The sequence below is a fragment of the Musa acuminata genome, chromosome BXJ3-3 (genome assembly GCF_036884655.1).
Source record: "Musa acuminata AAA Group cultivar baxijiao chromosome BXJ3-3, Cavendish_Baxijiao_AAA, whole genome shotgun sequence".
Taxonomy (NCBI): Eukaryota; Viridiplantae; Streptophyta; class Magnoliopsida; order Zingiberales; family Musaceae; genus Musa; species Musa acuminata.
In genome coordinates, this window is record NC_088351.1 from 30,160,501 (window position 1) to 30,185,392 (window position 24,892).

Genomic DNA, 24,892 nt, shown 5'->3' on the forward strand with positions numbered 1-24,892 from the left:
TTGGTCGTAGAGCATACATTACAGTCTGCGTAAGCCCTTGAGTGAGCATCCTAACCTCTCTTCCAATTAATATTAAACTTCTTATTAATTTGATTTTCTCATAAATTAGATTTTCTTTACCATCCGAGGGAAGGGGTGTTTGTATCCCTAAAGAATATAAAAGGAAATTAATAAGACTATAAGCAAACAGTGAAACGGGGCGACGAAGAGAGAAGGAAAACCATGCCAAGTCAAAAGACACGTATCACAATGGATGCATTCAAGCGAAGATACAGATATCACGCCAAACTGCGACCTCATCTCTCAACATTTTTATCCTGGAGGAGACAAAGCAGTGCATTAATATATGGCAACCGAGCCGGAGTTGCAGAAGCCAACAAATTCACAAGACAGGCTTTGAGAAGACTCGTGCAAGCTGACAGCAAAAGGCAGAGGGGGGTGTATGTGTTCTTAGGGAAATAGGGGATGCATTTTACGTATTCCCACGAATTTGTCTCAGGTTGTCTTTTCACGAGGACAAGTAAAATAAGCCTAACTAATTACTCGTTTTGATGATGTACCTAAATTGTTGGTTTCAATCATCTTAATTTATTTTTAATAACAAATGTGTGTAAGTAATTTTCCTTTGAATTTTTAGAAAAAGTTTATGAAGAATTCTTATAGAACGTTTCAATTTTTTAAAATTTTTTAGAGTATTTTTTATAAATAATAATTTTATCATTGATTCTCGTCGGACTCGTTTAGTCATCGTCATCCTTGCATATTGTATAGGTGGCTAGTATCATCGTTTGCGGCTTTCACGTGGAAAATGAATGCACGGAGGTGATGACAAATTTGACAAGGGCCAATGAGATCATAAAGGTGACGATGGTTCTCGTACGAGGGTGACATAGGTAAAGACGGGTTCGGTGGAGGCTAGAGACAATTATTTTTTCACAGAGATATTTTACAAGAATTTTTTAAAAGTTACGATCGAGAATTTTTTTAAGATAATTTTTTTTTTCAATAATTTATTTTTTTTCTCAAGAGAGATTGGATCGAGAGTGTAAGAAATTTCTTGTGACAAACCGTTTAGTATGATATATTGGTTTGTCAAAAGATAAAATTGTAAACTTATTTTAGAGTATTCAAATTTTATACAATGTAATATAATATAATATGATATAACATTAACATAAAATTGACCGATGCATGAGTTTTGATAGGACTCAAACACTCCACATTAGAAATCCAATCTTCTAACCCTATTCGACTCTTAGACCTTTCCCACCCGTGAGCTCATAAATTATTGATTCTCATTGAGATCGGCTCATCTCGATAAGACTTCAACAAAATAATGATTGTATCGATTTGATTTTTTTATGATGATAGGATTATTATTATTATTATTATTATTTATGTTGATAGAGGATGGAGGAGGATTCGATGATCATACCATCTTTAATTCCTTATATTCTTTGATTATATTAATTTGATCAAAATTATGTGTGGGTCCCATCTAGTTCTCGACCGAGATTGGTCTCTCGTTTTGCTGTTCGGTGTCCGACAGGCGGGCAGAGGCGGGTTTCGGTGCATGCACCGAACGCACGGAGGGCACTTGGAATCTTCCTGGTGGGGCCGACAGGGACCACCGCCGTTGTTTGGTATCATTGGGAACCCACCTTCTAATAATACCCACTACGATGGAAGTAGAATACCTGTGCGCCCACCTCTTTCCTTCACCACCCTCTCTCTCCTCGCCTCTATCTCTCTCCTGCTCCTCCCCTATATTACGATCCAGCCTGGTATCGACGCTCTTCCCGTCCCGTGTAGCAAAGCCGGAACCATCTGTACCCTTTGTCTTTCTATTGTCTCACCGTCATTGATTCGATTCGGAGGCACCGGTCGTAACGGATTTGACTTTGTTCTTGTTGTTCTTCCCCAAAGGTGAGATTTGTTTACCCTTATTTTTGTCTGTGTTTAGGAAAACTTTGTTGATCTTCTTCTTGCTGTTCTTCTCCAAAGCTGATATTTTTTTTGCCATATTTTTGTTTGTATTTAAGAAAACTGTGTTCTTTGTGGAGGATTGCTTGCGATTTTGTTTGTTCGTGGTTGATTTGATCTTCTTCTTGCTGTTCTTCTCCAAAGCTGATATTTTTTTTGCCATATTTTTGTTTGTATTTAAGAAAACTGTGTTCTTTGTGGAGGATTGCTTGCGATTTTGTTTGTTCGTGGTTGATTTGATCTTCTTCTTGCCGTTCTTCTCCAAAGGTGAGATTTTTTTTTGCGATATTTTTTGTTTGTGTTTAAGAAAATTGTGTTCTTTGTGAAGGATTGCGTGCGATTGCCTTTTTTTTCTGGTTGATTTGATCTTCTTCCTGATGTTCTTCTGCAAAGGTTAGATTTTTTTTTTTCCTTTTCCTTGGTTGTGTTTATGAGAATTGTGTTATTTGTGGCGAATTGCGTGCGATTTCGTGGTTGATTTGATCTTCTTGTTGTTGTTGTTCTTCTTCTTCCCCAAAGGTGCGATTCCTTGCGGTTGTGTTTATGAGAACTGTGTTCTTCGTGGAGGATCGGGTGTGATTTCGTGTGTTTGTGGTCTCGGGTTGTTGTTCTCTTGCTTGTTCTTGCACCGGAGGAAATCGGATTTCGTTGATTCTTATGCCAAAGAGTTTAATTCGTTTGATTTGCTGCCTTCAGATCGACCGAGAAGACAAGAGGATGGCGGAGGAGCAACGATGCCAGGAGGGCCACCGCCTCTGCGCTAACAACTGTGGATTCCTCGGGAGCCCTGCGACGCTCAACCTCTGCCCCAAATGCTACCGCGACCACCGCCTTAAGGAGGAGCAGCAGCGGCAGGACGCCTCGCACGCGGCTAACGTAGCCGCCGCCGAGAAACCCCCCCACGCCTCCTCCTCGGCCTCGGTCGTGGCGTCCCCGGCCGGGAACGCGAGAGGGCCCCCGGCGCTGGCCTCTCCGGCGGTCGCGGCGGCGGCGGCGGGACCGAGCCGGTGCGCGATGTGCCGGAAGAGGGTGGGCCTGACGGGGTTCCGGTGCCGGTGCGGGGCCACCCACTGCGGGGCACACCGGCACGCGGAGCAGCACAGCTGCACCTTCGACTTCAAGGCGGCCGGTCGGGAGGCCATCGCCCGCGCCAACCCCGTCGTCAAGGCCGACAAGCTCAACAGGATCTGAAGAATCCCCACCCTCCGTTTCTCCCTGCTCCCCCTCGATCGACGGCCCAGATCCTCCCGGGACGGTAACCCCCTCCCGTGCTTGACGCCCTTGCGATGTGACCTTTGCTGGTTATGTTTGGCTGCTCCCAATCTTTTCTTTTTCCTTTTTCTCTATTTATTTTCTTTTTTTTTTCCTCGTTGTAGTCTGGAGAAATATGGCTTATTAATATTATTATCGTAGTTTCTCTCAAATAATAATAATAATAATAATAATAAGCTGGGAAATGGTACGTGGACGTGGTCGTCTCCGTGTATTGGGGTTGGCACGGAGAGTGAGTCATGACTCGGTCAATTAGAAGTGGACTCACTCAACGCGGACCACGTGAGTGGCCGTAGTAGATCCCGTACAAGCGAGGAGGCCCTCGAGATGGTTGCAGTCCAAGGCAACGTTGTTGGTAGCATACAATGCAATGCATTTGGAAGGACGGAATACCTGAACGGCTATGCAACCGTTCGGTGAGGGGATCGAAAAGAATGGCTATGAAATCAAATCAATCAATTTATAGACTTAAATCGATGGATCAATAAATTGATGTGGACACCAACGTGGAGACCGGTTGAAAGGATTATAATATTTAATCGAGTAAAATAAATACAAAATTCAAGATTTGTGCTTTCCTTTTATAGTTTCTAACAATTTTTATATTTATTGCTTTAAATATAAGCTTAACAGGTAGATTATCTTAGGCAGCTACTTGTCCACACTAAAAGTATATATAAATTCTGATTTAATGTTTCATCTCTTGTAAAATCTTAGTCACTGATAGGGTAAAATTGTTCTTTCAAACTATAAATAGTTGAGTTTTTTTCTCTCTTCTCTTTGAACTCTCGATCATTCCACTCGACAACCATCTTGTACGAGAATCTAAGATTGAGGGCATCTATTCGGGTTCGGGTGATCGAGAGCTCACATGTTTTAGTACAATCTCACGGATCTAACTCCAGTATAGCTCTCAATCGATCAGATCAACCTACTTCTATGTCAACAAGTCTAAAATTATTGTAATCAAGATGGAGATTAATATGATTTCACTAAATTGTCACTTGGAATACCTACTCCCCCTTGTCAAATTGTTGGGCCTCTCCTAAGCAATTGTAAGTCAACAGTGTTCGCACACATTTATGATTGAGTTGCATGTATTCCCTAACAAACAGTTCCTTCTGATGGCCGAATTTCTATATTATATGGTGACTTAATTCAAATATGACAAGCCGGTTTAAGTTGGATGATCGCCAACTATTTGACCTCCTCTTCCTCCATTGTTTTTAATGCGGAAAGATATTATTACCTCGTCTTCCTCCTTGGATGTAGAACTTGGCACCTAGTTTTCTTTTGTGGTCGCTCGCAGATCTCGTAGATTTGGGTGGCAAAGGACTTACAGCTTTTACAAACAGGTAAGCCGTCAGTTTGTTGAGGTGCAGACCACACGGTACAAAAGGAGCTACCGCCGGTGATAAGGTCCATGTGACTCTGCTCCCTCCGACTTCATTCAACTCGGACTTAATTGGTACAGAGATCTGTTCTACAGTCACACCCAGCTTCCAGATGACTTCTTTTCCAGTTTGCCATCATCATGTATTTAACGCGGTGGGCTCGATCCAAGAAAATTAACGCGGGCAGGAATTGAATACTCCAACCTGTTCATCATCATGTATCAGTCCAGTTTGACTCCCAGACAGCAACTCAAGACAAGAAGAAGAAGGGGGCACTGCGTTGCTCATGATGGGTAGGCCATGTGAGGCATGCAGTAAGTAGCATGAACTCGATGGCACCTGCAGGTGTCTGACCATGCAATCCTACCTTTTGCATGATAAGATCGTGTTCCTCCTTCCACAGCCTCATTCTATCACGCCAAGTGGGACGCACGCAGTTCTGTGACACGCAGTTTTGCAGTTTCCATTCCGAGTTGTCCTGGTAAATCTAGAGGGAGTTCCTCCTCATGCTCTCATCCTATTAGCATTGCCAGATTCACGCCTGCAACGAGAGCACAAACCAATGAGAAGGTGGTGAATGTTAGTATCTCGAAGGAAGGAAGAAACGAAGACAGGTGAGGGGAAGGTGGTGAATGAAACAAGAAGAGGCATCGATGCGATCATGGGGAAAAAAACAAAAGCGCATCGATGGCGGGGAAGGGGGAAGGGGTCGGTGATGATGATGATGGGAGGGGTGGGGGAGGAGGGAGGAAGGGGACGCCATCATTGCGAATCTCTGGGGCCATCATCATCATCATCTCGCATGATGCCTTCCCGGTGAGCCATCCCCAGATATCACGTGACGCCACCCTCTGCCTCCTCCTCCCCCTCTCGGCCGCCTTCACCTCCCTCCCTGCTTGCTTACGTCGCCACATGCATGAATCCTGTGAGTGCAGAGAGAGAGAGAGAGAGAGAGAGAGAGAGAAGATGTCTCACCTTTTCTGCTCCTGGGCACTATAAATAACGGCACACTCCCGCTGCATTCCATCTCCTCCCGCTGCCTCACTTGGTTCTTCTCATCCAAGGTGATCATTCTGCAAGAGAAATCAGACGTCTTCCAGCAGTGGCTTCGGATTCACATCCGCATATGCTTGCTTTTTTCTTTCACTTGCATGCCTCTGATTGTGATGCTTCCGGGGTACTGTTCCTGCAGGCAAATCATGGAGAGGCTCAACACCAAGCTGTACTTGCAGAACTGCAACATCATGAAGGAGAACGAGAGGCTGAGAAAGAAGGCGCAGCTTCTCAACCAGGAGAACCAGGCGCTCTTGTCTGAACTCAAGCAGAAGCTAGCCAAATCCAGTTCCAGCTCCAACCCCAGTGCCAATACCCCTGAGCTCAACATTCCCCCTTCGTCATCCATGGCCTCCAACGGAAGCAATCGCTCATCTTAGTATAAAGATCTCTGCTACAGGACACCTTTTTTTTTTTTTGGGATTTTGGTGTTTCTAGGCCATGGATCCAATGTAGCTGGATCGATTTGGCCAAGAGGCAATATAGGGCAGCAACATGTATTATGGTCTTCTCTAAAATTTGGCTTGAACATGAAACCTCTCTTTTTGTTTGATATCTTATCGACAGACTTAAAACCTTCCTCATGAATCAATTGTGCAAGATAATCCTTTCTAAACATATAGATAAAACCTAAGCTTGTTGATTTGCTATGCTTATATTTCTTTTTCTGCAATAAAAAAAAAATCACAGGTACGAAGTTCTGTCTACGGTTTCCTCCATTGTTTCCATTCCATGCAAAATTCTTCTCAACCTTCCATCTTTAATTTGTTTTGCCTCACTGTTTTAGATCTACACAAGCTTTAATCAAAATCCATGTGCCAGTAGACAAAGAGTCCATTGTACTGAGAGTATCAAACAACATCAATAAACTAATCCTTGCCTTGCTAAATCAACAGTTCAACAATTTCATGTCAAGAGCCATATTAGCCAAACCAGTACAGGCATAATTCAGAGAATAAGAACTGCAATTGTAAATGTGCATCAGCAGGAGTTTTGACTGTTTGAGACTATATAAAAATAGTATGGCATTGTCAGAAGATGGCATTGTCAAAAGATATCTCCAATCTAATTTGAATATTATGATGAGCATCAATTGACTTATGTTAAGAGCCAAGACAGCCCTACACTGGATTCATCACTAGCAGAGAGCCTTTAGCCTTGTGTTATCATTGCTGTCTTTTATGAATGGATCCCAAAAAGGAGGGCGAGTCTTGTCTCTGAGATGATGTCTGGGATATAAAATGCTGATAATGATGACGGATCAAAGACAGATGTCAAATGAGATTGATTCAGATGCTGTTCTTAAAATCCAACAAAGACCATAAGTTCAAAAGATGAGAAATCAAAGAGAGGAAGGTCGACCACCACAAGATCACAGCAACGGGAGACATGACATTTGGTCAGTGCGTATTAAAGACGTTGACCATCTTCCATCATCACGTCATATGCACTCCAGTTTACAAAGTCCCATCAGACGTCCCATTTGTGACAGTACGCAATCATGTCAGGGAACAAACAAAACGCTACTAATTTAAATGATGAAGCTATAGGAGAAAACGCCAGTATCAAATACTTCCTCCTTCAAGCATAGTTGCGATTGATCTAAAGTTGATAAAGCCATGAATCCTTGCTTCAAGCAAGCTAGAATAACACAAGCATGGTGGGATTGATCTAAAGTTGATAAAGCCAGATTTGCATACTGTAATTTGTATTTAGTTAGATGTTGTGAGGATCAAAGTGGGAACAAAATATTGCTGAAGTTCTTTCAGGTGTAAATTAATGTATCGTGTTGGTAGAATTGGTAATCCAATTCATTGTCCATTTTGACTAAATGATATATTACTAGCATAAGTTCCAACACATAATCTGTTTGTATAATTACTTCAAATCACAAATTTACTTGCAGTATTAGAAGAGTCTAAATACATGGAGACATACTGCAAATGACTTTCTTACAGACAATCCAACACTTGTAAATCCACTACTTATTACGGAATGATTCATAGTTTTCCATGTATTTTGTTCAGTAGTATGAGCAAAAAATTTAGGGGAAAAATGGCAAATTGGAACTAGCAATTGTTGGGACATTCACTTGTCTATGCCAGCATCAACATATGATCAAGAACATAGCAATTCAATCATCACTATAAGTACTAAATTGAGTGCAATTCTAAACCTGTAAGATCTTTTACAATGAGAATAATGGCGATGAAGGTAAATCCAGAACTACGAGAAAACATGCTTATAAGATAGGTAGCTAGAAGATAGCAAAGTTATATGTATTAAAACTTGAGACTAAAGAGCAGAAAGTGTGAATCCATTTTACCTGGTTAATTGACTTTTGAGTTAGAATCACCATCACAGTGTACTTGGAAAGTTCTTCCTTCATGTCAAACAAGAAAAAATATATATTAATAATCAATACACGAACAAATTAAATGATAAAGAAAAGAAAGATGCAAACAAATCACTATGTCGAGTCAACATGCAGGAATATAAGCAATCACAAGAACAAGCAGGCCTGATCTGTGAGGAACGAAAACACTCTTGGAATAACTTAATGCAAATTACCTCTGACTATATGTAGTTATCACAAAAAAAATTTAACCAGATAGAAATGTGTAAATAACATAAATGGTCTTTCATGCGTTCTTGAATGAATTAGAAGAAAGAAACCCATGATGGAAGTTCACATTCCTGAACCTCAGCATGAGCATTAACTGGTAACTAAGTTGATTGATTAATCACAATACTAGAATGGTTGAATTTAAGATAAGCAATGTGAATCAGAAACACATTGGCGGTATGACAGATAGCAAAAAATAACCAAAAGCAGAAACACATTGGCGGTATGACAGATAGCAAAAAATACAATGTGCATCAGCTTGCCACATTCGTTCTTTGGTAAGATGGTGTATAAACAGGCAGTGTGTAGCCCTCCCTGTGTTGAAATGAAAGGACCATATATAGCAAGCCACAATAATTATTAGTGAAGGTAAGAAACAAAATATTAAGCTAGGACATGTGCAACACTTAATAGTAAAATAAAAGAGAATAGGATGCTCTTTCACTGAAACATTTAGGATCTTTATCATTATTTATCAGCAGTTTAAAGCACTTAGTAGGAGTCACTACGCATAGAAAGAAGAGAAGCTTTCAACTTCAAAACATAGGCATAAATCCAATAGGACAAAGTAGAGATATGGGCTTTCAAGGGCTGGTGAAGATGATTTCTTGAGAGTATAGGCACTTCATTTATTTGTATGGAGACTAAATATTTTCTAATGATACCTTGGAATTCAACAATGGATAAAGATCCATTGAGCCGATCCCAAATAGCTAAGAATTATGGCTTGTTGTTATCGTTGGACCTCGGAATTCAAGATTCCAACCAAAAATTCCGATCAATATCAGGTTGTCTTCGGTGCTTAGACCTCTCAGCATTTCTTTTGTAACCATTATCTCCACTCTGCAAGGAACTTTTCCTGCCATGGTTACCCTCCCTGTTGAACAAGCCTCTGGTAGGTCGCAGTGTCATCGTCTCTGTTACGGACCTGCTATTGGCACTGCTGCATTTTCCATTAACCGATCTTAACCATTTCTCCCTTGCCAGACGTCAACATTCAAACTAAATGAATCCCCAAATCGTTGGCTGATGCCATTTCTATGGTTTCTTGTACTAACATTTGCTATACAACCAGCTTCTCCATCTTCCATCTTCAAGTCCTTGGAAATTAGCCGTCGCTTCGTCACTTTATTCCGGCCAAATCGATCTGGAACTCTTTGCCTCCGCGCCTCGCCCCGTCAGAGTAGCTGTCCATCCTTCGGCAGGCATCCATGGTGACATGATCCCGTCCAGAAATCCTCCAATCTTCCCTTGCGTAATAATCTTGACGATTAGGGTTTTGCCAAGATTTTCAACTCTTTGAGGTAAGGGTCGAATGTTGATCAATTTGATCACTCGCTGCACCCAGATTCTTTCTCTTACACATCTATAGCCTCGGACGACGACGACGAACTATGACTCTCTCCACCACTCGATGTTTCCTTCTTGACCACCACATCCTCCTGCCATCCTATCCTATCCTGCGTCCTGCTCCGGTGCTCGGGCGATGCCCGTAGGGAAGAGCCGTCCCGGACGTTGCACATGTCGCAGCCGCCGGGTCGCTGAGAGCGATCGGGTGGAGCTTCGAGCTGCTCGTCGGCGATGACGGTGGCGAGGCTGGAGGCACGGTCCAACTCGGAGGCGCGGTCCAGAGCTCGGCCCTCTTGCGGATCTCGTATATCCGCGATGGCGGCAGCCGCGGGCCTCGAGAAGTTGTTTCGCCGTCTTCGCCTGCATCCACTCCCAAAGCAGAATTCCGTCTTCTTACTTTTGAGCAGTGATTAGCGAAGTGACACGCTTCCCACATGTTCCGATGATAAACAGGGATTCTTCCCAGAATCTGTAAGTAATCGCTCGTCAACCTTTGAACTCTCTCCACTTCAAAGGAGAATTCAATTTTGTGGCACATTCTCTTCCATGCCGCAGTGTATCAACAGATCCATTTCCATAACTAATTTTCTTACAGTCGATGCATCAAACTGTGCACAATATTGTTTGCTTTGCTTCACTTGGCATCCTGGTTTCATTTGGAATCCTGACGAGTTGTTTTCTTACCAAGTTTGAGATTCAAAAAAAAGAAAAGAATTGAGATCATTTATATAAGAGAGATTAGCATCGATTTATATAGAATTGCCATCAGTGTAAGATCAGATCGACATCATGTCGATCAATTCCAGCCAATTACATACAAGGTACAGTGCATCAGTTACCACTTGACCATCAAGTTGTGAGTTAGAGGTGGTCTTGTTCCCAGAATGTAGAAAAGCTGACACAAAACTTGTCTGCTAAACTATGTAAGCATCAAAGACAATGAAAAACATATCTAACTAGACAACAGCACATGCCCAAGATGATCTCAAATTTGCTTAATATGTAATCTGGAGAAAAATCCAAAAGACATACAAACTTTAGCGATTGAGAAATTATTTTTTCTACCACTAGAACTGCTCAATTTTCTCAGCCACCTCTCAGAAACTAGTTCTTCTACTGTGGTCGTCGGATTAACCCTGGAGTCTGCAGAAGCGAATGCAAGTCATGAACTGAATTAAAAAGGAATGAAAGCCACAATGATAACAAAAAATATGAACATAGAACATGTTCGAGCATGATGTTTGGCACAGGCAACAGAGACACCATGATCACATAGCTATCCGATTGAACTAAATCTATGAGATGAGGAAATTACCATAAGTTACTATTATAATTTTTTGCTAAGTTGGTCATCATAATACCAGGTTAGCATGTCCATTCACAATGAATTACTCCTTTGCCCTGCTTTTAAGTTCTCAAACTAGACAAACAGTTCATGCCACATATTTTTATGCAATTTTAAGGTCGGAAGTCATGTTGTCCAGATGCCTGATCAACCTTCACAATGTTTAGTATCTGTCTTTCAGAAACATACATGCAGCTGAGCATAAGATAATCAAACTTAAAGAATTACTAGCCATCCATGCTCACAGGATACTGTTGGGAGATTTCACTGTAAACCTTCCATCGAAAGTCAGTCCTATACCGATAATATCATAAACATGTGTATCACGTCGGGTTGCTCTTTAACCAAGAAATGCAAGATTGAGACAGAAGAACTCTATAGTGATAGTCTGTAAATAGCAACTGATATCATGACATTAAGAACTTGACCTTGTTGGTTTCAGAGGCCTCTTAAAATCTTATCGTCTTTCATTTCATATCTTCATAATGCAGAAAACACATGTACCATATATCATTTATAAAAAAAAAGTTTTCTTTCCACATGTCCTACATCTCATCTTTCCTTGAATATATGATTTACATGATGCAGCTTAAAAATTTTAAGCTATTTGTCAACTTAAACCAAAAGGTACCTATTTATTGTTTTTGAACACAAACCATGGCAAGTGAAACTTAACATTTACATCTAAGCTGGATTACGGTGATAAAATACTACGATCTATCATTGCAGATGGCAAATTCAAAGGAAAAATGTATTAGCTTAAAAATATAAGAAAAAAAATTTGATCTCAAACAAAGTCACAAGAGTTATTAACCTCGACACCATTTGGGCCTATCCGGTTGCGAGATATAAAGTTGATTATGAGAGATGCAAATTCTTCAGGTACATCTTCCTGCAATAACAGCAATGATGTGAACATGTAGTTTTAATGAAGTTCATGCTTTACATATAAGAAATAGATGCCTGAATGATTGGGAACACCCTGATAACATAATGTAACCAGCTCGCATTAATGAATTTAGTGCATTATTGAGACTGTAATACTAGCTCTACTGTTACATAGTATATAAAGCCCCAAGTGTACACTGTACATTAATATATGAAATTTGAGGTTATTATATTAGCCCTACTTTAGTTGTTGTAAAAATAGTTAAACTGATGAAAGCAGGCAACTTTTCCATACATGTTGGGCCAGTAGTGAATCACTAATATATTTTAGACATCTGCAGTTTATTTTTTTGCCATAAGAATTGGTAGTTTGAAATGATCATCACCTGTATAGCGTGTCCAGTGTGCCGAACAACTACCATTTGGAATTTGCCTTGCATTTGTCCAATTGTGAGAGATCTGTTGTATCAAAAGACATACAGTTGTCAGCGTCATGGATTACATCTTACTAAAGCATCAAAGGCTACATAGTGCTTAGGCCATAGATTAAAACTTTACAAAAGCTTCAAAAGTTTAATCATACAGAATGGATTGTCATTGAGACATTAACTTTACAATATAAAGTATACGAGCGACAGAATGGAAGTGCTAATTCTGAATCCAACAGAATGGCATAAGTTGGATGACATAAATTCATATATTTTATAAATTAAACAATTCATTAAAATGATTAATCTATTAAAAGTTGATGATAAGCAAGGAATTTTCTTTTTATTGGCTCCATGACAGTTATTTTACCCCGTGACAATTGGCACAAACAAACATAACAAAAAGGTGATGCATACTGATCGAAGAAAAGATTGTGGTACTAACTGAATATATTTGACAGAAATAACAACAGACCTTCAAATGACCTCAACAAGTAAAAACAAATATGTAAAATAAGATCACAATAAGGGGAAGGAAACCAATAATTAAGGACAGATCAATGGAAATTGATTCAATCTTTTCCTTTCCAGTTGCATCTAAAGTGGTTATAAACTGAAAAAAGCAACATAAGCTTGCGCATCAATAGCAGCAAGAAATCTTTCCATAATAACAATGGTGATGTTCCACATCATGGAGAGAGTTCAGAGGACCTAGAGAGCAAGTACAGAATTTTTTTCCCTGCTTTCTTCATTTCATTTCTATTTGGTCATCGTCCCTTTTCCACCATTTTTCACTTAGATTCCTTCTGTTCATCATTTTCTTGTCATTTTAGAACTTCCAGACAATCAAAAACACCACAGAGCATTCCACTGTCCGACAAAAGTGGATCCCAAGCTCAGCCAAGTGGCTGAAGAAAACATAATATGACCATTCAACATCACAGGGCAGATGGCAGTCTCCTGTGGCTTTATCTCATTGACATCACACTTGAGGCCTTAGGTCCAATTAATCCATTGTGGAGAAGCCCAGGATTGATGATGAAAAGCAAATTCTTGTTGAGTCTGCAGTTATTGCTCAGACCACTTGACAGCATGACCTAACTTGGACATTCAAAGACACCCAATCAAGGTTGTTCAAGACCGAAACAAGTAAGGAGCCAGACTGATCTAACGCGGATTGGTCAGGGGCCAGTCGAAACATTGTTGCTTTGTTTTTTAGTATAGACTAGGCTTTGGTTATGCATTCTTTATTTGTTCACAAGTTTATCCTGATATACTATGAGATATACTAAGAGATGTTAGATTATCCTCACATAATCCAAGAAAATTAATTGGAACATCCTCCTACCTTAATCACCTGAAACATAATTGGTGCAAGCTAACCCATGCAATGAATATGAACTGGATTGCTGCCAGAGGTTAACCGACAATGGAAATTCAATGCCCTATTGTCACGGACAAAGCTCTAAACAGGATGTTTGATGTAATACTTGTGTATGTCCATGTTCTGTTTGTTCATGCTTTGCACAGCATGTAGAGGAATGATCGAAGGCTTAACAGTCCTATTTTAGTTGAGTTTGGTGGTCTTCTTAGGCTTGTAAATAAATGTTGTGTCATATGGACACTTGTGAGAGATAGTCGATTTGTAGTTGACCATTTTGACCCTTTGTTGTGCAACTGTTCAGAGCTTGTAAAGTATATTTGTAATTTGCATTGTCTATGAAGTGTTTCCTGGAATGTTTGCTTTTGGATCCCGAGTGAGGTGCTTTCTCTAACCCGTTTTCTCTTTTGTAGGTCCTAAGGGACTATGGGAGGTTTCAAGGAGGCTGACCTTTGCGGACGGACACGCAAGGGTGCCGCACGACTTAAGCAAAACCAGTTAAGTCCGTGACACTACAGCGGCATAATCAGGTTAGTTCAATCAGCAAGAGTCAGTGCTCTGCATATCAGAACATACTATTCAGTTGTGTATATGGAAGCCAAGAAATTTAATGGATCATCTCCACTATATCTTGATTTAAACCTAACAATTTCTTGCAGATTATGCCAATGGCCTGCACTACACATCAAAGTGCACAAATACAAGAACAGGAAGCAGACTAGAATGAATAATATTTTATTGTGACAACCATAGTTGTCTTACCGGTCCATACCGATGTACTGACCAACCATCGGTATGCTATGTACCAAATTGTATCAATGTATTAACACATGGTACGATGGGACATACCGACAAACCGATATGTATCGCCCATACCGGTCTCCTGTTGGATCGGTATATACTGCTTGTACTCGGCAGTATGCCATGGTATGGCAAACCTTGGTGACAACTATCTAGATTCAGCTCTAGCAATTGATTTTTCATCAGTGACAACATGCTGGACTAAAGATATATATAGTAAGGTGTGCTGGAGATCTGCCAGAGAGGACCTGTCTAATCTGTCTGTTCCAGCTAACAGCAACAGCTTTGGCACTGGACATGATAAGAACATTTCTGAGAGGCCTTCATACCTGGAATCACACAGCAAATAAGATATAACAACTACAGCAGAGGGTGATATGAATAACTGTAATTCTTCTATTTGCCTCCTGATTTGTGATTCTAAACAATATCTTAAAGTCACTCCGTTAACTAAAATTTCTGCATCTTAACCCTTCTAAATAAGTTTGTAACATTACAAGTACAAGATCATAATGAAATAGAAATCCTAGGATATCACCCATACTTACAATCATAGTTATTAGAACTAACCAGATTGTTGGCTGGACCAAAAGAATGGGAACAAGACCTCTGGCCAGTTTGATTCATTTATTAGATCAATTTGCTTGAAATACATTTTAAACCAATCAACAAAAATGGATTTTTTATTGACCTGCAGGAACTGGCCGAGTTGAACAGTACCAACCCTATTGTCACGTGGCACATAATGACTAGAGTACCCTCCATCCAAGCTATTACTTGTTTTTATCTTGAAGACTTTTCAGTCTATTCAATCATAAGCATGATTGAACCCTCTCATACGTGAACCGCTACCCTCTCTCTCTCTCTCTCTCTCCCCAGCAATTGACCTCCTCCTGTCTTTTTTGTCCTTGCTCCCTCTTCTTTCCAGTCATCATTTTATCTCTAGCTGCAAAATATTGCACCATTTCCTTACTTCTTAGTACTTTCAGATTTTTAAATATTTTCCAGTATGAGATAATTTTATTTTTCTTTTAAGTTTTTATATTTTTTGATAAAGCATGAAACTAGATTGATCTTGGCTGTCTTATTGGTCCAACTAGTAATCCGAGGCTTAGTAAAGTCATTGTTCAGTTTGAGCTTGATAATTATGGTTCGAATGCTTAAAGACTAGTAAATCTACGGAAGGTTACAAAACCCCAGAAAATTCTAGCTTATACTGCAATAAAGAAACATCTTCGACCTACCAGCCTTTCCAGTATCTCTCGGTTTTTTCCAGAGGAGTACGGTAGGTGTAACTGCAATAAAACTTTCAATTAGAAACATTCTAGGTATATGTCAAACACAGACTGCATGAATTGATGAAATTGCTGAAGAAAGTCATTTCATAATATAGCCACAGGTATACTTACCACTTCTTTGAATCATCATACACTAGTGTTGATGGAACAGATACACGGGAAGATTCAATATTTCTTAATGGGCCTCCTTTAACACTCCACTCAATCTACAGAATTTGGTAATCAATGAATTAAAATGAAGTCAAATGCATCTGAATTGATGGTTAGGCATGTTGTAACTTCTAGATAAATCAAATAATAGTCCATTAATTTTATTATTTTCTAAAAGCAGATTTCATACCCAAGAGGACTAACTAATGGTGGTTGTTACATATGAAATTCTTAGATAAAAATTTCTACAATATATCTGTAAAATTGACAATTGATGCTAAATTTGATACAGACAAAAAGATTTTGGTAGGTATGACATATAACTTTGTTTCTGCAACTAGCTAAATAATCTGTTCTACCCTCATTGAAACCTCAAATTTTAACCCTGAAAATTTATTGAATCATCTCCAAGTAAGGAAAAAAAATTCTTTAACTTATTTTTAATTGTTATATGCATAATATTAGATCTCCTGTGCAAGACCACAAACTATCTTGTAAACTTATGATTTGATCCATCACCAGTTTCACAGACCTGTTGTCAGCCTTAACCCTTAATTCTTCAATGATTAACCAACAATATCGGGTGACATAGAGCTGGCTATTTACAACTGAGCTACATCATGTGCCTAAGTACAGGAATACTGGGACATTTGACTGATATTCTACTGTAGTTAGATTCTGCCAGAAGGTCAATAGTTAATAGACAACTAATATGTTGCAGATCAAGTAATTTAAGATTGATCATATGTAACAATAACTATTACCAAAGTATTAAGATTAACCGCACAAAAGTCTGTCATCGATAGCTAAGTGAGAACTAACAAGCTGACTTAGAAAGCGAAAAATGAAATAGATAGATGGTAAAATGGACAAAAGGATCCACACTTCATAATCAATCAAGCTTAATTTGTGGACCATGCAAACAAATTACAACAACCAGTAACTTTAACAGAACAGTTCCTAGAAACTCCTGTACAAACATAACAGTTGAGATGATATAAGCATAAAAGACATTTGAGTGAATACCAAAAGCTGTACCCTCATAGTCTTCATTATGCTAGCATGCAATTGAACCAAGACAACATAGAACAAAGATATCACCTTGCAATCTTTATTACGCCAGCTTGCACTTGAACTAAGACAACATACAAAGCTAGAAGACAACTAAGTAAATCTCTAGCTGAATAATATGACAGTATATGGGCTGCAGATAATGTTTCACAAGGGCAATTTCCATAGACACAACATGAAATATGCCAACACTAGAAAATCAATCCACTTAATTGCTAACATATATCAAAAAGTTTCTTAACCAAGGAATATAACATTTGGTTGCGAGGTTAGCTCTTCAGGGTTGCATTTCCAATCAAGCTACTAGAAACATACTCTGAAACAAACACCCCAGTTTTATGTTTGACAGTCTCAAGAGTTCAAGGAAACAAAACAAGCTACTTAAACAACATGTACCATGACAACATCAGCAACTCCTCAAATGACATTTCTATATGGACCAACTAGGATTACGAGTGATATTGTTGCTACATACTATCATGGACTTAGCATTGTCTGGCAAATTTATGCGGCAGTCGTCTGTTGCACACTGCCAAAGAAGTCAACCTAAATGAATGATTGTTAAGGTGAAACATGTTGATTGCTTGTAAGTGCAACAATTCGGTAGACAAGGATCTCAGATGTGTCATTATCAATGGAATGGGTAACTTATTATTTCAATGGAAGGCACACAAAATTTGCATTGGAAAATTTTTACTGATAATGGGAATGCTTACAACTCGATATGACACCACAATTTCCAATAACAAGAAAAAGGAAAACCATCAAACAAAACTATGCAGAAGTGTAAAATAGATGGCTTAGTTCTCAACTGCCATGTCCTAGGTACCATCTGCAACTATATCCTGTGTGCCACTTGCGGGGCTTCCAAGGTGATGAAATGAATGGTGCTTGAAAATTGATTTCATCCATGTCCCTTGTAAAACTTTCAGTCCATGATGGCATAAGAAAACTCCCACTGTGATATGGTAAAATGGTCCCATGCAATGCCATGTGATGGATGATAAACAAAATTATTATTATCCATATCTACACGATTGTTAAGAACACAACACCAAATCCTGAACATTCTCAAACACTTGATCACTTTGATGACCATGTAATAACATGTCAATACACAAAATCTATATTTGCATTACTGTACTAGGAAACTGTGGCATGCCAAAATATAGAAAACAGATATTATCCAATGTTTGACTAAAATTTTCATTGAAAATGACAACAAACAATCAGAACAAAAAAGCTTAGTGGCATACTACATACTGCTTTTTCTATTGTGGGAAAATATTGCATTCGACTCGAGAGGATTTTCTGCATATGGACTAAGGATGCCATGGCTGTTCCCTGTTATTCAAGATGAAATTGACTGGATTAGCATTCAACAAAAAGAAATCAACATTCGTGCAAACAGCTTCAAATGTGAAACAGACCTCGACAACATCAATGACAACAAGACCAGCTAAGTTACGTATAACTTTTCTTGCAGCTACATGCACGGCCACTGAACCTCCCATGCTACAGGGACAGAATTAGAAGAGACATTTATTTATCGATTATTTTAGTCCAACGTAAAACAAATTAGATGTTCAAAACACATGCATGAGAAGTTACATATTTTTAAACAACAACAACAAAACCGTAAACACATATCATTGTATAAAATTTCTCATTCACTACATAATGAAGGAACAAACAAAATAAATTACTAGTAGTTGTCTAGGTGCACAAGGAGAGCTATAAATTTTTTTCTTCTTCATAGCAGTTCTGTGATGCAACTTCAGCATTATCCCTTTAGTTGACTAATTTCTAGTTAAAAAGTTAACACAAGAAGAACCTGGATTGTTGTCTTATTGCACCTGCAGGTGCTTAGAGAGCAAATAGATAGTAAAGATTCTTGGATCAAAGGATGCTGCAGTAATAAGATTTACAAGCTTGAAAGCTACTCTTGGTCTTGGGAAACTTGAACATGACAAGTAGAGTAGACTTATGGACGGGATCCATGTCTTCTTTTCTTTTTCACTGTCTCTAGGTCAGGGAAATAAGGTGAGCATTATTTGCACTTTCGTAAATCTTTACTACATTTTTAAGCATGTCAAAATTAATATCACCGGTTTGCACATGTGCACCGGAGAAACATGCTTCGGTTTGTCATTTTCATATTGAACTTGAAATAGTCATTTTCATATTGTACTTCAATGTCAAGGATAATGATGTGCTAATTTTGTATATGTTAGGTCAACCATGTTTGAATTATATATTAAGTGCCATAGTTTCATTTGCACTATGATAAGTTATACTGATCATAGATGGTTCTTATATAATTTGCTCATGCAAAAAATGATCAATCTTAGATCGCAGACAAAGGAGAATTCATAATTTAATAATTTAATTAAAAACAGCATCTTTGACATCATATTAATGTGTATATTTCGAATTCCCAATTGTGAATGAAATGACTAGATGCTGAGCTACAAAAGACCTCCAAGCTTAAGCAAATGCATTAATATAATCATAAAGATTTCATTATGCTCCAATGAGAAAACCTGTGGCCGACAAGTATAACTGCAGGTGGCGAATCTCCATACAGTGTCTTCAAAACACACAAAATATCATTGCATAAAGTCTGCAAATTTGAATATGTTACTTCCCATTTTTAAGTAAAAAAATAGTATCATCTAGAATACACAGGCTTTATCGATCCCTGTAAGAAAAATTGTCAAAGATGTCATGAATATTTATAATCTGCTCTCTTGACAGATTTACCAACTAAGAAAGCACGCACTTCTATAGATAAGTCCAGGTCATTGTCGGTGACTGATTTTCCATGCCCTCGAAGGTCCATGGATAACACCCTAGCTTTTTCCTTTATCTTACTCGCTGCCAGAGCAAAAGAAAGCCTAGCCAAAAAGTGATAGCCGAATGTTAACGTAACATGTAAGACGACTGCAAAATCTTGTCATTTACTTGCTTAAAAATGCTATAAAAAAGTTTATGAAGTTTCATGATTGACAACAAAATCATAACAAAAACAAGAGAGGAAAAACATACTTGTACCTAAAAGAAGTTACACACAAAAGACAAATGTCCAAAAACGTATTCAGCAGCATTGCCATATCTGATTGAACTAAACAGAGGATGCCTTCTCACTTCTACAACATATCCTAATAATCATAGAGGACTAGACTTATGTTTCTACTATGTAAATTTGTTGGGAAAAATATCCTGAAAAGCTCAAATGGACATCAAATATATCCACTTATGGTCGATGGAGTTAGATTACAGACCAACTAAACTAATCATGAAGAATATAATGTGACAAGAAAGCCAGACAAAACAGTCACATACATGCTTCAAATTAGATGGTCATGTTTATCCATAAGCATGCATTTTATATGGATATTCAGAATATTACTAGCCAAGGTGCTGTGCTGCAGAAGACCATCAATCACAAGTATTATTGGACAAAGAAGAACCTTAGGATTTGTGTGGAAAGATGATAACCACAAATACTCAAATCGTAATAATTCATTAATGCAAAAAAGTGAGTAATTTGAGAATCCATGTTTCAGGGACCACAAAGATTATAAAGGCTACAAGTCATATGATTGTTGCAATGTCAAACTAGGTTAGCTTAATATGATCGTGATGCTGCACCTTTCTTTTTAAAAAGTTCCAAAATTAACCTTTAGATAAGACAAAGTCAGGAAACAAAATAGCCGAAGCATAATGTCATTGACAAGTGCAAATCTTAGCCATCACAAATGGACCTCATCTTAGATTGATAAGAAAAACTTAGTTCAATCATTCATCAAATCATCCAAACTGTCTTTTTTCTTTGTAAGGGCAAGTGACGAAGGAGGGATTCGATCCCAAGATCTTGTGATAATCTGTCAAAGTCTTTACCAGACAAGCTAGCAAGCACCTTCAAATGATCACAGTTGTCAGATCAAAATGACACCATACTCTATTGTAAATAGTTAGCAGAGGTATAATAGTATGAACAGAGATAGTGGCACTATGTGTACGGAAACGTGATATATGTTAAACCATAACATCCAAAACCTATTTCCCAAGGCAGAAGTATCTGAATGAAAAGTACATTAAATATAGATATTTTAAAATCATCTCTAATTATAATCAGCCAATTTCTTGTCTAATGTATTACATATCAGTCAATGCTTATACACTATTGGTGACTGACAAATTAAAGTGAACTATCATAAGTTACTCATCCCAATTATACCAAAAAGTGAAATTACTGCACAAAGCAAATATCATAACGCCTGAAACATAGAGTTGACTACTTAAAGCCTGAAATGAATTCAAGAATGAAACACAAGAAGCACTAATATTGTTATATAGGATGCAGATACAAAATTGCAAACTAATATCTCTGGCTTGAGAAGTTTCAAATACCCTGAATAGCCACCTCCATGTATGCAAAAAACAACTGGTCCTTCAGATCCAGACATATAGACATGAAAAACCTAATCAGAAAACAGCAGAGGCATAATGTTATACAATTTCTTATGATAGGAAATCAAATTCAAAAACTTAAATCAAGAACATTTAACAAATATCATAAAATACTAAAGATTACTCACATTATCTGATCCAGGAACTTTTACATCATCTTCTTTATCAAAATAATCTGACCATTCTAAAGGTGCATACTTTTGAAGTGAACTCCTGCATAAGCATTCTAATATACAGTTACATGTCCTATCTATCAAGTTGCTTACACATAATTATAATGATAACTTTAGTATAAATTTCCTTTAAAGAAAAACTATCAAGTTGCTTGGTTAATAACAGAGAAAAGCAGCTACACGAACAACCCTTGACTAAGGGAGCTACCTCACCCAAAAGAAAGTAAAGGAATAGAACAACATAAACAGGGAACATTCCAATGCTACATTTACTTGGTGATGAATCAGAAAGTTGTTATGACTTATGACATCACAGTGGTTCAGAGTTAATTAGACTTATTCATATAGCAACCAGTTCCTAATTTGATGCGACAGAATCAGATCCATGCAGTGACACATTGAAATTAGAAGTCCATGCACGAGAACAGGCCTAATTTCTGTACTTGAAGTCTAATTCCAAATTCGATGCAATTAGAATCATATTTACACAAGAACATGCCTAATATATGTTCTGGAAGACAATGCTCCCCCAGTGGTTGATGTAAGATCACTAGACTTGCTCATTCCTAAAAGAACAACGAGAAAACTTCTACACCTGATGAACTGGTAAATCTACAGAAACGCAAATGAGAAGTACACCAAAGCGATGACACTATGGAACCCTAGCTTGCCTCTTGATCGAACATCTTACTCGAACAAACGCATAGCCACCGTGAAAAATCGTGTCAAACGACGCGATCAATCAGATGCCGTAGCTTCACGTGCATCTTTTATCTCCCGAAATTTCCCATCCAACCGAACAGCACGAAACGAACGATCGGAAACGGAGACAGCTCGGATTAGAGTTCTAAATGTTACCAATCAAAACAAGTTCCTGGGTTCTAAATTCCCGCAAAAAACATTCGATCTCACAACTGTTGCATCCAGATGGTTAGGATAAAACAGGGTAAGGAAATGGATCTATCCGGAGAGGTAATCTCACTGTGATGCGGGGCGAGGAGGGATCGAGTCGGGAGAGAAGGCGGACGGGGCGGCGAGGCGTACTTGATCTCCTCCACCGACGGAGGTCTCGTCCTCGTCTTCTTCTTCTTTGAGAGCGGAGAGGTTAGAGGGCTCCATGAGTGTCCGTTCCCCTCTGGGAAAACTCTACAGTGACGAGACGCAGCGAAGAAGGTGAGAACGGGAAGGGAATTCCTCGGAACAAAGGACGAAGGCCGTGGGAGCGTTCGGAGCTCGTGATAAATAGTACGGGCGAGGGACCCGAAATTGCGACCCGGATCGAATCCAGCCCGACCCGTTGACTGCTCAAGGAACCGTGACCCGAACATGGATCCGACCCATATACTCAAACGGGTCGGATCGGTTCACCAGTTTCTTTGGTCCCCTTATTGTTCTAAATGAACGATAACTGCTAAAGATTCTCTAAATTCTCGAAGTATTCTAATTACCAAATTACTTTCATTATTATTAATTACAAAGAATAATAGGTTACAATAACGATCGTTCATCCATCCGTATTGATTTGAATGGAGTCGATTAGGTTCATATTTTTCGATCCATCAACATCACTGATGAATAATAGTAGTTGGAGCACACTTCCAATGACATATGTTCTTCCTCTTTCATCGAGTAATTGGTTTCTACAAGACTAAAAGAGATGTCAACATATTTTTTTAGTAATACATCTTTGATACTCAAGTTAGTGTTTTTCGAGAGTTGATGACTTACGAAAGTCACGATGCTTTGATAGAGTAATAAGATTTAGCGCTTGGTAGGAAGAGTTGACACGCGATACAAGAATAATGTCTTCTCCGAAAGATAGCTCATAGCGGGAAATAGCTATTTGAACTTTGATTAATTTATATAAGCCTCAATGTTTGATTAACGAAGCCATTTCCTACCTTTGCCAGTACTTCATGACTCATTAGAGAAGCCATGCAGATCTATAACTGTGGTGGGGAAAGGAAAGATGAAATATGAATGATTTCTTAAACTGTTTTCTCTGCCAATTTTAATGTATGCTTCTATATATAATTGGATTAATTGTTGTGTATATAATAAATGTTGCTTCTTTTAATGTTGTCATCTGCAATGCCTTTTAATGGTTGAGACTGCTTCTTTTGACCTCTTCCTCCTATAGTCATTGTTTGATATATCTGCCTTGGATATATAATTTTGGATAGCATTTCTTATTCCACAAGCATGCCTAAACTCAGTGGGCCATTCTTGTTTCATTTAATGGAAACTTTGATGGGATCTTTTTGTTGGTGCATTGTCATGCACTACTTGTAGGATCACCCAACCTTCTTAACAAGCAAAAGCTTTATAATGCACTATATTATGATGGTTAATGCACCTATCACTATCTACATGTGTACATCACCTATAAGTTCTTATATATTATTTTTTTATGAAGTAGATTAGGTATGACCATATAATGTGGCAGCCAACTGTTGTATGATATCAGAAGTTTCTCACTGAATGGATAGTGAAACTACTTTGACTAAGCAACTCTTTGTGATTAGTTGGTAGTTAGCTAATGAATTAGGATATTGCCTTTTGAGGATTAATTTTATGTATAAAGGAGGTTGAAGATTAGTTCCACAATGTTAGGATATAAATATATGGCTTAAACTTTTATGTTGTATTGGTGTTCAAACCCTATTCCTTTAGGACTTGAGTAATTGTGATCTAGTTTTAGTTTCATCCTTATTCATTTTAGGCACATTAATTTCCTCCATTATACTATAATTTGAGCCTTATAAAGTGCTGATATCAGATCTAACTTGGCTCATACATCAAAAACAATTTAATGATGGTTGGCTTCTTTTATTGCATTTACACATTCTCTTATTTCTGAACATTTCAAATGTCTATTATGGAAGGCAGGAGAGAGTTTAAGCTTTCTTGGAAAGCCTCTGAGCATGACAGCAAAGTTAGATAAACATGGCCTTCTGACATTGCAACTCAAACAAGACACTGTAAGTTCATGCATGGAGGATTAATTATAACCTCGTCTACAAGACTTTTTCTAAGGACATAGTTGATTGATTCAAAAGTTGCTTCTCAGTGTTCTTGACGTGCTGTCTGTTCCCTATCTTCAGCGAGACAAGTCGATCATGTCTTCAACCCTGAACTCTTCTGGAAACCTGAGCCATGTCAATGCTTTGAAACCCTACTCTACTTTTGCACAAGGAATTCAT

General features: G+C 38.5%; 2 protein-coding genes across 4 annotated transcripts; one reads left to right on the forward strand and one right to left on the reverse strand.

The window, feature by feature from the left end:
- The first annotated feature begins 1,686 nt into the window (after positions 1–1,686).
- On the forward strand, positions 1,687–3,395 carry LOC135633208 (zinc finger A20 and AN1 domain-containing stress-associated protein 5-like). Its single transcript, XM_065142406.1, has 2 exons — positions 1,687–1,926; positions 2,680–3,395. The coding sequence occupies exon 2, from the start codon at positions 2,701–2,703 to the stop codon at positions 3,172–3,174; it is 474 nt and encodes a 157-aa protein (XP_064998478.1). The 5' UTR covers positions 1,687–1,926; positions 2,680–2,700; the 3' UTR covers positions 3,175–3,395.
- Positions 3,396–4,541: 1,146 nt separating this feature from the next.
- On the reverse strand, positions 4,542–22,893 carry LOC108952300 (uncharacterized). Of its 3 annotated transcripts, XM_065142404.1 has the most exons (17): positions 22,672–22,893; positions 21,645–21,729; positions 21,457–21,527; positions 19,823–19,937; positions 19,584–19,663; positions 18,471–18,555; positions 18,304–18,384; positions 15,931–16,025; positions 15,766–15,816; positions 14,770–14,850; positions 12,298–12,370; positions 11,838–11,915; positions 8,994–10,821; positions 8,029–8,085; positions 5,625–5,835; positions 5,017–5,190; positions 4,542–4,853 (listed from the first exon to the last, which is right to left on the reverse strand). In XM_065142404.1, exons 1-13 carry the CDS (start codon positions 22,806–22,808, stop codon positions 10,792–10,794), a joined length of 1,062 nt encoding a protein of 353 aa, XP_064998476.1. In that variant the 5' UTR covers positions 22,809–22,893; the 3' UTR covers positions 4,542–4,853; positions 5,017–5,190; positions 5,625–5,835; positions 8,029–8,085; positions 8,994–10,791. The 3 variants fall into 3 exon arrangements, with proteins under 3 accessions (XP_064998476.1, XP_064998477.1, XP_064998475.1); XM_065142405.1 differs by having other exon boundaries at positions 4,542–5,190; positions 8,029–8,081; XM_065142403.1 differs by having other exon boundaries at positions 4,542–5,190.
- Positions 22,894–24,892: the final 1,999 nt, after the last annotated feature.

Excerpts from the sequence above, each read along its gene's own strand:
- LOC135633208 (XM_065142406.1), top strand. The coding sequence starts at position 2,701 with ATGGCGGAGGAGCAACGATGCCAGGAGGGCCACCGCCTCTGCGCTAAC.
- LOC108952300 (XM_065142405.1), bottom strand. The coding sequence starts at position 22,808 with ATGGAGCCCTCTAACCTCTCCGCTCTCAAAGAAGAAGAAGACGAGGAC. Across the intron at positions 14,851-15,765 it reads GAGAGATACTGGAAAGGCTG|GTATGAAGGCCTCTCAGAAA; the intron begins GTAGGTCGAAGA and ends GTGTGATTCCAG. Across the intron at positions 12,371-14,769 it reads GGAACAGACAGATTAGACAG|ATCTCTCACAATTGGACAAA; the intron begins GTCCTCTCTGGC and ends TTGATACAACAG.